The sequence below is a fragment of the Ipomoea nil genome, unplaced genomic scaffold, assembly GCF_001879475.1.
Source record: "Ipomoea nil cultivar Tokyo-kokei standard unplaced genomic scaffold, Asagao_1.1 scaffold2818, whole genome shotgun sequence".
In the NCBI taxonomy this organism is placed as follows: Eukaryota; Viridiplantae; Streptophyta; class Magnoliopsida; order Solanales; family Convolvulaceae; genus Ipomoea; species Ipomoea nil.
In genome coordinates this window covers 1,591,002-1,606,720 of record NW_017619246.1, presented here as the reverse complement: position 1 = coordinate 1,606,720, position 15,719 = coordinate 1,591,002, and the positions used below count along the sequence as shown (strand labels likewise).

Genomic DNA, 15,719 nt, shown 5'->3' with positions numbered 1-15,719 from the left:
AATGGTTGCTCTGAGTACCGACTGACTGCGGTCGGGATTCTCTAACAACAACCTATCGATCGTCCAAAAGTCCCTCCCACTATCGCTATCGCGGGTATTTATAGCCACGGAGCCGAGGACACAAATCCGGCCGTCCGGCATGCTTCCTACGTAGCAACCACGTGTCGCCTTCCCGGGTGCCCTGCCTGTCAACGCGTAGAGTCGCCACGTGTTTCTCACTAGCTCTCTTGCTAAAGGACTACCACTCGGTGGTTGGCAACGCCAATCGGGCACCACCCACCCGGCAACCGACCGGGTTCTTCACAAGCAACCCGACCTGTAACCTGCAAAGACAAGAAGAAAAGGACGAAGGCACTGCGGTCGGGGTACTATTATGTCGGTTGGGGTATTCCCTACCAAGAGCCCCCCAGCCTGTGCCTTTTTGACCGTCTAGGAAAAAACGGGACGGGATGAAAAAGCCCAACCGTCAGCCACCAAATCGACCGGCCAGCTGTCATTTCCTCCCTCGCCACGTGTCGACGACTGCCGGCCTCTGCGACTACAACGGTCGCCTCGGAATCAGCACTAGTCGCGTCACGCAAGTGGACTGGTTTCCTGCCCAAACGCTCTCTTATAAATAGGCCTTTGAGGCCGTCATTTGAACTTTCCTCAACCTTCTGAATCGATCGGTATACTCAGAGAGTCCCGAGCGGAGCAATCCCACAGATCGGTCGAGCAAACAACGTCCAAGCCTAATCAAAGCCTCTACACTCGGTAAGTTCCCTGGGCCTTAGCTCTTATTTTTCACTTTACATTTCCGCATAGCCAACTGTAGGCAACTACTAACTTCGACCCCACATCCCGAGTCCCAAACTAACTCCGACCGGCCTTTAGGTAGACAAAATGTCAGACTCGGACAGCCAGAATATATCAGTTGCAGACTATGACGACGAGGTCGAACAGATCAGGGAAGAGGTGGACATTATGTCCTACTCCCCGGAGGTCGTTCAACGACCGCAGAAAGCCCCCAAGCAAGTACGGTCGTCAAGCTCGTCTGGAACGTCCGGGTCCAGCTCTGTAACACCCCGTGTTACGACCCCTAAAACCAATTAAATCATTTAATCAATTGCCCAAAGGCAGGATTGAATTACAATAATTAATTTAAAAGAGGCCCACCATAGTCCGTGGGCCCCCACCCCTAAAACCTAACCCTAGCCCTAAAAGAAATAGAATTAGCAAGCCCATTATACTAGACCCTAATTAGGACTCCTAGGAATATAAATAGGGGACAAAAGAGGCACCTAGAACCCCCACCACAATAACGTCTCACCACCCAAAGAGCTCCAAGAATTCCCTTAGAAGAAATCAAGAAAGCAAGAAAGCTTAAAGAAAGACTCTTCATAGCCAAGGAATTAATTAAGGCTAAGAGGTAACCCATGTCTCAACAAAACCTATTTTCATAGCTATGATTCCCCCCTTAGGATTTCCCCATATTATTGTGTATTGATGATTTGTGATATTATTATTGATGATTGGTGGGATGATTCCATGGGTGATCTTGATGATGAGAGGTTCTTGATAATTATGGTGTTCTTGATGATTATATGAGTTTCTTGATAGTTACATGATATTCCTACCGAATCTTGATTTTGGAAGATGAATTGTGTTCTTGTCAATTTAAAAATAATTAGAACCCTAGGTTATATTGTGGAATTCGTATGCTATTATTCTTGGTGTATTGGGTAGGAATTCGCATGATTGAGTGTTGATTATGTTTAGAAAAGCATGATAGGTTATGTGCCATATGTTTCTTGATTTTGATCCGTTAATTGTCTACGTGTGTTATCAATTGCATTTGAAAGTGTCTAAGCATGGTTTCGGGTTCCACAAAGGTTCCCGGGGCGTTTTTGGTGAAAAAGAGTCAGTGGGGGGTAGGTGGGGGTAGGGGACCCGCCACCTACCCGCGGCCTAGTTGGGCAACGCCGGCAGCGGGCAGCCGGCGGGCGGGCAGCTGCCCGCCGGGCACCCGCTGCCCGGAATAGTGCCGCCAGCGGGCAGCCGGCGGGTGACCCCTCAGCCACCGGCTACCCGCTGGTTTGTACCCCACTTCGGGATCCCAGATTCCCCGATTGATGTTTCCCCGACCCCCGTGGTGTCCTAACGGACCCCTCCTATCGTGCCTATGTCTAGTTTGATATTCGGGTACCGTTCGTAGGTCGAATTAGTCTTGTATATTGCATACTAGTCGAATTGGTATCCCGTTGACCTAGGTATAAGGAGTATGAACCCCTTACGAGTATTCTTAGTTGTGGATGACCACGCATAGGTTTCGTTATACGTTTCCCCCCATTCCCAATGTGTTAATGTGGGTTGCATGTGTTTGCTATGTGTTATGTGTGCATGTTACCCCGATTTGGTTGAGATCAATCGGGCTATACGGGCAGTCGGATGGGCTAAGAACTATACCGGCTGTTAATCAGGCTGGTAAAGACCGGTCAGGTATATAAATATTATATAGGACTGAGGTCCACTATACGGGCAGTTGAATGGGTTGAGAACCATCCCAACTGTTAACCAGGCTGGTAGAGACCGGTCAGGTATATAAATATTATATAGGACAAAGGTCCACTATACGGGCAGTTGAATGGGTTGAGAACCATCCCAACTGTTAACCAGGCTGGTAAAGACCGGTCAGGTATATAAATATTATATAGAGCTGCGGCTCATCGGTCGGTTGCGATCGACCCCTCTATCGTGAGACGGGGCAGGGTGCTGCGGGACCGTGTCAGAGCTATATGCGCTGACCCTCATGTATGGGCATGTGATTGGTCCTGTGGTGCCAACAAAGTGTGCTATATGATGAGATAAGAAGGATTGATGATGTGACTGATATGGAAACGTGACCGTAGGATTCTTGCTAGTAAACTATACATGTTTAATTGTGATTATTGGTTGTGTTTATCTATAACTGTGCCCTATGTCGAGAATCGTATATACTTGGTTATGACTGTAGATTGTGTGTACCCCTATTTGTCGAGTCGGTTCCCTGATTTGAAAGCTTGAGTCTCTTAGGATATATCTTCATGCTTCGAAATGACTTTTCGTATATATATATATATATATATATATATATATATATATATATATATATATATATATATGTATTGTATTTCAACGCGTTGGAGTGGGTTACCAGCATCTCTCGCTGAACAGATATATTTGGCTTTCAGGCACAGAAGAATAAGTCACTGGAGCGCGCTAGATCTTGGGGCGTAGAAGTAGATAGTTTCCCTTTCGGCATGCGTGCCATGTTATGCATTTACTTTATTAAGGATATTAGTTAGTTGGCCTGTGCACCTGAGTTCTCTAGCTCAGGTGTGACATAGCACCCCGTACTCTTTATGTTACGTTTTTGGGAATTAATGAGATTTCACCTTTATTTTATAAGTTTTAAATGCCCTGAAAATCTGGGGTGTTACAGTTGGTATCAGAGCCTAAGTTTGACCCTAGGATAAGACTCTTAAGACCGGACCTTAAGACACTAGGCTTGAACTCTAGGTACTTAGGAACATAGGACTCAGGAATCTTAGACCGCGCGGTGAGATTGTGAAACCTACACATAACCTCCCCTAACTCTATCCCTCCCTTATCTGAAGAAAACTTTCCCCCCACTGATCATGTCGATGAGAGTTTGAATTTGTTGATTAATCGTAACTGAATAGAATTACAGCAGATAAAATGCAACTGACTGGAAACTCTCCTAACTAATAGAGAGCCTCAGTCAAACTAAACCAACACCACATAATTACATAATATAAAAACTATATAACATAACATTTATTAACACACCCCCTCAAGCTCAAGGTGGATGTGAGACGACATTGAGCTTGTCGCGAAGAAGCGTGAACCGAGGTCCTGTGAGTGGTTTGGTGAAGATGTCTGCTAGCTGGTCTTTGGTGGAAACGAAGTTGACGACAAAGTCTCCTGAGGCCACTTTATCTCGGACAAAGTGGTAATCAATCTCCACGTGTTTTGTCCTGGCATGAAACACGGGATTCGCACACAGATATGTTGCCCCAAGATTATCACACCATAAAGTAGCTGGCTCGGGAGAATGAAGCCCAAGTTCACGGAGGAGTGACACAACCCAAGTGACCTCGGCGGAGACATCAGCAAGCGCTTTGTACTCGGCTTCAGTGGATGACCGAGCTACTGTTCGCTGCTTCCTGGATAACCATGATATGAGATTCGTACCGAGAAACACAGCATAGCCACTGGTACTTTTCCTGTCAATCGGACAACCTGCCCAGTCTGAGTCGGAGAAGGCCTGTATAGTGGTGGATGCAGACGGAGTAATGCGTAAGCCATAGTTGATAGTGCCTTTGATGTAGCGCAACACCCGTTTGGCCATGCCCCAATGCTCGTCAGTAGGTTAATGCATGAACTGACATAGACGATTCACAGAGTATGACAAATCTGGGCGTGTTATTGTCAAGTATTGTAGTGCCCCGACAATGCGCCGATAGTGCGTTGGGTTCTCATAAGCGGATGTTGCCGTGATGACTGATGTTGTGACCGATGCTGGTGTGGTGAGAGATTTGCAGTCGAGCATCCCTGCACGACTAAGTAAGTCTGTCATGTACCGCCGTTGAGAAAGTATGAACCCTTTATCCGTAGATATGGTCTCGATGCCCAAAAAGAAACCTGGTTTGCCAAGGTCACGGATTTTGAAGGTGGACGCAAGCCGCTGTAGTAGGGTATTGATCAACACAGCATCATTCCCCATCATGATGATGTCATCAACGTACACAAGCAAGAATACCCGAGATGTGCCGGACGTGTAGTGAAACAATGAGACATCTGTTTTTGACGAGGAAAACCCTGCAAGCAGTAGAAAATCATGAAGCCGTTTGAACCAAGTCCGGGGGGCTTGCTTCAACCCATAAAGCGAGCGCTGCAAATGGCACATGTGATCCGGGTGCACTGGATCCTCGTAACCAGGAGGCTGCTTCATATACACGGTTTCGGCTAGATGTCCATTTAAAAAGGCATTATGGACATCTAACTGGCGCATCGTCCAGTTGGACGAAACAGCAAAGGGTAAAGCACCACAAACAACAAGCCATTCAAAAGGAAAGGTTGTACAATGTGTTGTGGAACCACCAAAAGGATGTTTCCCGAATGGCAACCCGAGACATGGTAACAATGTCAATCGGAATGGACCTAGAGTAAATAGACCAAGTCTATATTACAAAAATGGTCAGTCAACGTGAAATAACAAATTGAAGGAAAACCCTAATATCAATCAGAGGCAAATTCGTTCAAAGAATCAATGTAAGGGTTATTCACAGGGAAATCGTAATAATTTTCATAATGGACGAAAGAATAACGGGCATGTTAAGCCTCGGAGGTCACTTAGAAGACCAATGAGAGGCGTCGGAAGGCTTTATCCTTCTGAAGAGAACTGGCTTGTGTTTCCTGAACCCATGACGAAAGTAGAATTCGAAAAGGTTCACAAACATAAACAGACTCATTATTCTAAGGTTTATCATAGTCTACCTGAAGCCCATTCTCAAAGATGATACAATCAAGCCAAAACTTTTTCAAAAATCCCATACTATTATCGCGTGTTTAATGGATACAGAGGACCAAGGATGAGTAACACCAATTCTAGGTTCGTCTGGATCCCGAAATTGACCGCTAACCCTCAAGGACCTGAGAACGAAGGGGTACCTAAAACTACATAATTTTTTGATTTCAGGATAACAAGGTCATTTGGTACGTAGATAGTGGTTGCTCGAGACACATGACTGTTGATAAATCAAATTTGAGCAACTATCAAGAGATTGGTGGCCCGAAAGTAGTTTTTGGAGGAGAATCTAGTGGAATGGGAGATATTATCAAAAATGGAATAATCATTCACGATATTTCATATGTTGAAGGACTAAAGTTCAATTTGTTGAGTACCAGCCAATTTTGTGACAAAGGATACAAAGTTGAATTCTTAAGAGACAAGTGCAGTGTAATCAGCATGGAAAATAGTGATATTGTATTATCAGCTAAGCGAAAGAAGAATATGTATGTTGTCACATGGGAACTCTCTAAGGTGAATGTTTGTTTGTTGGCTAAAAGTAATGTTGATCTAAGCTGGGAATGACACAACAAAATGAATCATTTTAATCTCAAGACTATCAACAAGTTGGCAAAAGGCAATCTAGTAGACGTTCTACCGAAAGTTTCGTATGTCAAGGATAAAATCTGTGATGCTTGTCAGAAAGGAAAACAGATCAAGTCTTTGTTCAAATCAAAGCCCATTGATACAAATTCAAGACCCCTGAGTCTTCTACATATGGACTTGTCCGGTCCAGTTGATCTTGTAAACCTAAGTGGACGAAAGTATACTCTCGTGGTAGTAGATGACTACACAAGATATACTTGGACACTCTTTTTTAAGAAGAAGAACGAGACAGAAAAGATGTTACCTGAACTTTTGAGACAGCTTCAGAATGAGAAGGAAGTTAGCATTATAAGAATATGATCAGATCAGGGTACAGAGTTTGTGAACAAAGTTATTTCAGACTTCTATGGACAGAATGTGGTATATTTCACCAACTTTCAGCTAGAGATGGAAATTCTACCCGCACCCAACGGGTTCCTCATATCCCCGCCCCTGCGGGTTTTAAAATACCAGCACAATTTGCGTAATGGGTGCGGGTATGGGGGAAAATTTGTATACCCGCAGGGGTATGGGGGCGGGTGCGAGGGGAGGTATCCATGCCCCGCAGCCGCACTTATATATATTGTTATTAGTATTCATTTATTATATAAGTTTATTTATATTTTTATAATTAAAAATGCATAATGAATTAAACTTCTTAGGTATTTTTTGTTTATGAAATTGGAATAGGAACAACGCAAATAACATAATGAGTAAACATTTAATAAAATTTATACTACCAACACAATTTTAGTTCCAATTAAGAACTAACTTCATTGGCTCTTATTAAATTTTATTAGAGTTATGTTCCAACTTATAAAAAAAATCCATGTGATAATTATAATTATAGTATAAGATTTTTATTAGATTTAAGTGTAATATTAATAATTAGACTTGTGGGTTGGGTATTATCCGCAACCGTAAAATCCCCGCGGGGGCCGGTATGGGGTAGGAATTTCATTACCCGCACGGGTGCGGGTGCGGGGGATATATCCCCCGCAGCCACCCACCCTATTGCCATTCCTACTTTCAGCTGCAAGAACTCCTCAGCAGAATGGAGTGGCTGAAAGAAGAAATAGAACTCTAAAGGAAACAGCTCATACCCTGATAGCTCACTCTGGTTTACCTAAACGGTTTTGGGCTGAAGCCATCAATACAGCCCGCTATACCCAGAATCGTACTCTAATCAACAAAGCTCACGGGTTGACACCCTATGAGTTATGGAAAGGAAAGAAGCATGTCATAAGCTATTTTCACATCTTTGGTTGCAAATATTTTATTCATAACAATGGGAAGAATCATCTAAAAGCATTTGATGAAAGGGCTGATGAAGGATTGTTCATGGGATACTCCTCAGTGACTAAAGCATTCAGAGTTCTTAACAAAAGAACTATGGTGATTGAAGAATCAATTCATGTGAAATTTAACGAAAGAATGGAAAAGGATTCAGTCAACAATTTATCAGATTCTATGAGGAATTTGAGTATTCAGGCCGAATCTAGCAATGTCTTAGATGTAGACTCGGAGTTAGAAGATTTCTTAGTACCTTATCAAAGATATCAACCCAAAAGTGTTACTTAGCAAGTTACCAAGACAGTAACACCCATCGAACCTGATTCACAAGCTCAACCCAAATCCATGATTGATGAAGAATTTCCTAACATCCACCAAGTAGATGATCATGCTCCACAAACTTCTTTTCAACCAGATTTGAGATGGTTAAGAGATCATCCTCCAGAGCAAGTTATTAGAAATGTTCGAGATGGTGTAAGAACTCGAGCTTCAGTTCATGAATGCATGATGGCATGTTTTCTATCTCAAATCAAGCCAAAGACAATTGAAGAAGCTCTAAGTGACTCAGATTGGGTTACTGCTATGCAAGAAGAACTTCACCAATTTGAGAGGAATGAAGTATGGGATTTAGTTCCTAGACCCACTCATCAGAAAGTTATTGGAACTAAATGGGTTTTTATAAATAAAATGAGTGAGGAAGGAGTCATTATTAGGAACAAAGCTCGTCTAGTGGCAAAATGTTACTGTCAGGAGAAAGGTATAGATTTTGATGAAACCTTCGCTCCAGTTGCATGTTTAGAAGCTATACGCATATTTCTTGCTTATGCGGCATATAAGGAATTCAAAGTCTTCCAGATAGATGTCAAAAGTGCGTTCCTAAACGGACTTCATGAAGAGGAATTTTATGTTGAACAACCACCTGGTTTTCAATCTGAGAATTGACATGATAAGGTTTATCGATTGAAAAAGGCATTATATGGAGTAAAGCAAGCACCAAGAGCATGTCATGATACTCTTTCGTGTTTCCTAATCAATTATGGTTTCACGAAGGGACTGGTACATAAGAACCTTTTTCGTATTAAAGTCGAAAAACATATTCTTCTAGTTCAGATCTATGTCGACGATATCATATTTGGCAGCACGAACTCATCACTATGCGAGAAATTCTCCAATCTTATGAAAGGAAAGTTTGAAATGAGCATGATGGGTGAGCTAATTTTTTTTCTTGGTCCACAAGTCAAGCAGTGTGATGATGGAATATTCATAAATCAAGCTAAATATACAAAGGACTTGATTAAGAAATATGGAATAGATGGCAAATCCTTTGTGAAAATTCCTATGAATACCTCGTTAAGGATGAATATTGACAACGAAGGAAAAGAAGTCGATCAGACCAAATATAGAGGAATTATTGGATCGTTATTATATCTTGCAGCCAGTAGGCCAGATATATCTTTTGCTATTGGCGTGTGTGCACGATTCCAATCCTGTCCTAAGGAAAGTCATCTAAGTGCAGCTAAGAAGATCCTGAGATACCTCAAGGGAATGCAAAGTGTTGGACTTTGGTACCCGAAAGGAGGATCTTTCAATCTCGTTGGATATTCTGATGTAGATTTTGCTGGATGCAGAATTGACCAAAAGAGTATCTCTGGGACGTGTCAGTTCTTAGGGGGGAGACTCGTGTCATTGTTTAGAAAAAAGCAAAACTCTATTGCTACAAGTACCGCTGAAGCCGAATATATAGCAGCAGGGAGCTGTTGTGCACAAATCTTGTGGATGACGTAACAACTAAAGGATTATGAAGTTTCGGCACGAGAAGTGTGTATCAAATGCGATAACACAAGTGCAATTTCCATCACTCACAATCCAGTGTTACATTCGCGAACCAAGCATATTGACATCAAGTATCATTTCATTCGTGATCATGTAGAGAAGAAGGATATATCTCTCGAATATGTCAATACCGAAGATCAATTAGCGGATATCCTCATGAAAACATTGAGCGAAGGAAGATTTTCATCTCTTCGTCACGAGTTGGGAATGATAGAAATGGCTTAGTCGAAAACTCATTTCATCAAAGCGTTTCTTCAGCACGCTTGCTGCCAAGATTCTTGAAAGATTCCGAGAGCTATGTTTTGGACAGTATGGAGAAACATCTTTTGCATACCTCAACACGAAAGAAGATATTCGTTTTTCTACTATAAAAGGAAGCCATACCATGACGGAAGAGACACACTAATTTTCTTCTTAGTTTTTATCTTCTAGTTTTTATTTGCAGAAACATGGATAACCGGAAAGGCAAAGGAAAGGTGGACGAAACTTTGGATCGAGAAGCTATGAATTTTTTTTTACAGAAGAATGGCATGGAAAGAAGAAAGAGAGAAGTTCAGGAAGAAGACTATGCTTGGAGACTGTAACACCCCGTGTTACGACATTCAAACCCGGGATTAATTGTTGAATTAATCCCATTAATAATAATTAAAAAGGATTTAATTTGGTTAGGACTCCCTTTAATTAATTAATATGGTCCACCATGGATCGTGGATCCTTGCCTAAACTATTGTCTTAAACCTACTAGGGATAAAGGAAGTGGGCCTTTACCATTCAGATTCTAATTAGGATTCCTAGTTCTATAAATAGGGCATTAGAAAGCATTTAGAATCCTTTTCCCCTCTCATAGTCCTCGGAATCTTCCCATCACCAAGCCTAAGGAGATCAATCGGAGGAAAATCTTTGAGAAGAACCTTAGTAGCCAAGGGAGAATTAATTAAGGCTAAGAGGTAACCCATGTCTTACAAAACCTATTTTCCTTACTATCTTTTATCAATTGGCTCCGACTGAATGATTGATTGTGTGATTTTGTATGTGTATCTTGTTAGAGCTTGTCGTTAGGTTTATATGGTGAATTATTGCTATTCTTGATATTCTTGATGACCCTGTGTAGTTATTGGTCTGATCTTTTATTTAATTATGTCTAGAGCTTGTCCCTAGGGTTTGTATCGTGAATCTCGTGTTGTGATGTTCTTGGTAGTCTTGGGGGGTTTATGCATTCTCGGGTGTTGATTTTAGTCTAGGACTTGTCTTTAAGGCTTTGCATATAGATTTCTTGATGTTCTTGAGGTTCCGAATGCTCTTGAACCATTATGTGATTGATGTCGAGTCTTGGCATGTTTAAAAATCGTGTTAGAATGTAATTGGAATGATTATTGGTTCAATCTTTGTTAATCGAATCTGTGTTGTTGTTGATACGTGTTGGAATGTGTTTGGACATGGTTTATGGGTTCCACGAACGAACACCGAACCAAAGTCACCTTCATACCAGTGAGGGTAGGTGGGGGGAGACGAACACCCGCCACCTACCCGCAGCAAAAGCTGCCCGATTCCAGCGGGCAGTCGACTGCCCTCCGAGCACCAGCTGGAATCCTGACCGCCCACCGGCGGGTGGTCCTGCACCCACCACCCACCAGCTGGAACGGGGTGGCGCGGCGAGTCGTTTTCTCCCCTTTGTTGTTTCCCCGTGTCCTGTTGTGCCCCGTTGTACCCCGTTCGATGTTTATGAGTCTCGTACGATGTTATGAGTACCGTTCTAGGAATTTATGTGTGGTATGTTTCGTTGCTATTATACCTTGATTGTTATTGTTGATTATATGTTAATTGTCTGAATGATGATGGGTATTGTGATCATTGTGCAATGATGGTCGAGATCGATGATAATGAGATTGTGATTGGTGGGAATGAATTGTTGGCGGATAACACAACGAGTGCTCGGTTATCGTGCTAAAGGCACGGATCACCCCTTAGACTTGCTTGCTAAAGGCTTGGGTCAGGGTATAAGAGCCGCGATGCCATGTCAGAGCTATATGCGCTGACCCCTTGGTATTGGTGCTAGAGGCACGGATCATGCGAATGACACTTCGGTGCTACCATGTTGGTGGAATTGTTGCCGGTATGTCGGTGGGGGCATGTTGTTGCCCGGAGGGATAAGGGAGGCGATATAAGGGTGGCCTGGAGGTACAGGTTGGAACTGATATAAGGATGGAGATGAGTAAAGGTTGGAACTTGGTATAAGGTTGGAAGATGGACTGTGTGCCTTGATGATTACTTGCTAATTGATTGTCATTGGATCCCATTGTTGCCTTTAATTGCTATTTATGAGCTTACTTGTCTATTATGCGTGGCAATTGTAGGATGCATACTAGTATCTCTATAATATTCGAAATGTTCCTTATTGATAGTGTCTCGAGTCTTGATCCGGGTTTTAAAGCTAGAGTTACGTTGTTTAGGATTATATATGTATTCCAGTTTCAAATGGTTTTCTTATATCTATCTATATTGTACTTAACGCGTGGGAGTGGGTTACCAGCATTATTCGCTGATGGTTGTTACACCGAATGTTTTTCAAGTACAGATCAATAGCTTCAGAGTGCGCTAGATGGACACGAGGACCTAGCTTAGATAGTTTAGTATTAGTTAGATGGCCTGTGAGCCTTGGATTGTATTATGGATATTAATTATCGTTTATGCTTGTTTAATTTAGTTTAGCATGTGCATCTAGGTTCTCAAACCTAGATGTGGCATAGCACCCCGATACTTATGTTGTTAGTTCCGCTTTGTTTGGATGGATAATGATAGATTTGCCTTTATTTCATAGACTTTAAATGTTTTAAAAATTAGGGGTGTTACAGAGACGGATAACACAAACCCGTAATCATCTCTTCATATGATGAAAAGACTCCCTCTCCACTTCCTATTGTGAAAGCACCAAGCCCAATAGAGGACCTACTCGAGCACCTACTCTAACTTCTGCTAAACTTTATGAGTACAATGAACTGTATGACGAAAGTAGGAGACTGTTAGTGGAAGAAGACATTGACAGCTTCGATTACTCTCCACCTGGCACACCATCAACTTTCCCCACGCCTCTGAAGTCTAAGAAGAATGAGTAATTTCTTTATGCTCCTTAAATAAATAGATGTTGTTAGGAATAAAGTGTAATGGTTTTGATATGCCAAATTTGTATTTGTAGATCCCCCAATGTTATTTTATAGGTCTAGTAGAGTCTTAGACCATGATCGGGAAATTATTTAAATATGAAAAGAGAAAAGCAGAGGAAGATGGATGAAAATAGAAGAAGAAGATATAAAACCGAAAATCAAGAATTTGTCTGGAGAAAATGACAAATTGAAGAAGAAGATGAATGATACAATAATTCACGTCAATGCTACTCAAAGAAGATATCCCAGAAGAATTTTCGTGAAGAAAATTAATGTTGGAAGAAGGCATGAAATTGACTTGGAGATCAAGCATCTATGGAAAGAAAGGAGTACATCAAATATGATTGGAGATTTAATCAAAAGCTGTACGGACGAAGTGGATGATGCTTGATATATTATGCAAAATGGCTCAAGTTTGAAACTCACCATCAACAATTTTTCAAGGAAAAATTTGAAAAGCCGAATTAAATTAATCTGATGGAGTTGGGAAGCAATTTCACTTGGGAGCCAATTTGGAATTGGGAGTCGATTTCATAGCAATTGAAATTGGGAGCCAGTTCGAAGCAATTGAAATTGGGAGCCAGTTTCAGAGAAATTGAAATCAATCAATTGAAATTGGGAGCCAGTTTCAGAGAAATTGAAATCAATCAATTGAAATTGGGAGCCAGTTTCAGAGAAATTGAAATCAATCAATTGAAATTGGGAGCAAGTTTCACATGAGAATCAATTCAAGATGGGAGCCAGAGCCAATGTAGAATTGAAATTGGCTCTTGAGGTTGTAGTATGGGATGCAATTTCAAGTTGGGGACCGATTCAAAGAATGTAGTATGGGATGCAATTTCAAGTTGGGGACCGATTCAAAGAAGGAAGACATGGAGATCAAATTGAATTTCAAGTTGGGGACCGATTCAAAGAAGGAAGACATGGAGATCAAATTGAATTTCAAGTTGGGGACCGATTCAAAGAAGGAAGACATGGAGATCAAATTGAATTTCAAGTTGGGGACCGATTCAAAGAAGGAAGACATGGAGATCAAATTGAATTGAGATGAAATTCAATACAAGGAGAAGTCTGGGAGCCAATTTCGAAGTCAAAGTCAATTGAAAGCACCAGGGACCGATTCAAAGAAGGAAGACATGGAGATCAAATTGAATTTCAAGTTGGGGACCGATTCAAAGAAGGAAGACATGGAGATCAAATTGAATTGAGATGAAATTCAATACCAGGAGAAGTCTGGGAGCCAATTTCGAAGTCAAAGTCAATTGAAAGCACCAGGAGCATATTGGGAGCCAATTGCAAGTCAAAGTCAATTGGGAGCCAATTACAATGGAGAAATTCAAATTGGGTGCCAATTACACCCCAATTGGGAGCCAATTACAATGGAGAAATTCAAATTGGGTGCCAATTACACCCCAATTGAAATTGGGTGGAAGTTCAAAGCCAGTTTGAAGTCTGAGAACACCCAGACGTGAGAATGAAGAAGATGAAGATGAACTTACACTGAAAATATTCTCACAAGGAAAAATACTAGTTTAACTAGTATGGGATTAAATTGATGAATATTTTTAAATCCCAAAGATACAAGGACCACTCCAGAGCTAATCAGAGAAGTCATTCTACACCAAAACTGAGACCTAGATATTTCCACTCAACGTAAAACCAGAGGAATATCAGATGAAGTTTGGGAACTCATTTACATGGAGATGAAACTCCATCAACGGCTAGCTTATCTCTTTCTGACATTTTTGCAGAAGATAAGATAAGATCTCTGACAAAAGATACAAGATTTCAAAAATGAGAGTGTCTCTTTCCAACAGACAGATTCTCATTACCAGCTATAAAATGATGAAGATATGAAGACTTGAAGAAGGGGAAATATAGAGCATACAATAGAGCAAGAGCAGAAAATTCGAATCCATAAAAGGGATCGAATAGAGCAATTAAGCTTGAAAGAACATAGAGCAAAAATCTCATTTGGTACAGAGCATATCAAAAATCTTCAAGTGAGAAGTGAGAAAGAAAAAGAACTCAGAGAGCTTCAAAAGAGAAATATTCTGAGAGTTCTTAAACAGAGCAAAGCAGAGCAAAAATATCAAGTGCTTTACTTGATATATTCAAAGAGAGAAAACACTCAGAGCTGTCAAGAGAAATTATTCCAGAGTGTTTATCTTCATCAAAGAGACCTACGCATCATTGAAGATCATCTACAGAGTCTCAGAAGTTGGAAGCAAGACAACACTTGTTTTGGAGCAAAACAAGAGAAGGGAGGAAAGTAGCACGGAGCTGTGAAATCCTGGATTGTCAACGGAGCTGTGAGATCCGAAGCAATAGTTTCGGAGGCACTGGGCGTGATTGGTGTGGGCTTGGTGATCAAAGCACCAGATCACGGGATACATTTCTACCGGAGTGTGGAAAACGGGGGGAAAGTAACGCGGAGTCGTGAAATCCTGGGATAGTAGCGCGGCGACGTGAAACCCGAAGCAGCAGTGTGGTGTCACTGGGCGTGATTAGTGCGGGCTTTGTGATCAAAGCACTAGATCACGGAAATTCATTGTATCTTGGAACCAAGGAGTGGTAGATATAGTGAATTGCTCTTGGAGATAAGAGCAAGTGGAGTAGGAGGATTACACCACCTCGCGAACCACTATAATTGTCTTGTGTTCTTTACTGCTTTCTTTACTTACCGCTCTTTACATATTCGCTCTACACGAGATATACTGCTCACACAATCTCACACACACTTTATGTTTATTTATTTCCGCTGTGCACCATACTCTAACAATCTAGTTAAGAGTTTTGGTTTATCTCTGGCTTAGCAATTGTTGTGCTGTGCGAAAAAGTGTGAAAGTCTATTCACCCCCCCCCCCCCCCCTCTAGACTTCCACCTTACCTCTTTTGGGACCAACAATTGGTATCAGAGCGGGTGCCTATCCAGTCAGAATTTGTCTCTAGCTGATACCAACAATTGGTATCAGAGCGGGTGCCTATCCGAGTCAGAATTTGTCTCTAGCTGATACCAACAATTGGTATCAGAGCAGGTTGTCTATTTAGGCCAAATTGCTATCTAAGCATGTGCCTAACTGGGTCAACCGTTTCTGACTGCTAGACAGATCCATTCTGCAAAGTGTGTGGATTGGATTAATCTTTCATATCTCTCGTGATGATGAAGAAGAAAGATTTAGCTCAAAATCTAATATTCTCTCTTGATAAATTTGATGATTGGAAAGTTCGTATGC

The 15,719-nt window shown here is 41.6% G+C and overlaps 2 protein-coding genes across 2 annotated transcripts; one reads left to right on the top strand and one right to left on the bottom strand.

The window, feature by feature from the left end:
* Positions 1–4,411: 4,411 nt before the first annotated feature.
* Positions 4,412–5,053, bottom strand: LOC109158423 (uncharacterized mitochondrial protein AtMg00810-like). The gene has a single exon (XM_019306333.1). It carries the CDS (start codon positions 5,051–5,053, stop codon positions 4,412–4,414), a length of 642 nt encoding a protein of 213 aa, XP_019161878.1.
* Positions 5,054–8,845: 3,792 nt separating this feature from the next.
* LOC109158422 (uncharacterized mitochondrial protein AtMg00810-like) lies at positions 8,846–12,435 on the top strand. The gene is made up of 2 exons (XM_019306332.1): positions 8,846–9,146; positions 12,221–12,435. The coding sequence occupies exons 1-2, from the start codon at positions 8,846–8,848 to the stop codon at positions 12,433–12,435; spliced, it is 516 nt and encodes a 171-aa protein (XP_019161877.1).
* The last annotated feature ends 3,284 nt before the right edge of the window (positions 12,436–15,719 follow it).

Coding starts and splice junctions, on each gene's coding strand:
- LOC109158422 (XM_019306332.1), top strand. CDS start 8,846: ATGAATATTGACAACGAAGGAAAAGAAGTCGATCAGACCAAATATAGA. Junction 9,147..12,220: donor AAAGAGTATCTCTGGGACGT/GTCAGTTCTTAG, acceptor TATGATGAAAAG/ACTCCCTCTCCACTTCCTAT.
- LOC109158423 (XM_019306333.1), bottom strand. CDS start 5,053: ATGCGCCAGTTAGATGTCCATAATGCCTTTTTAAATGGACATCTAGCC.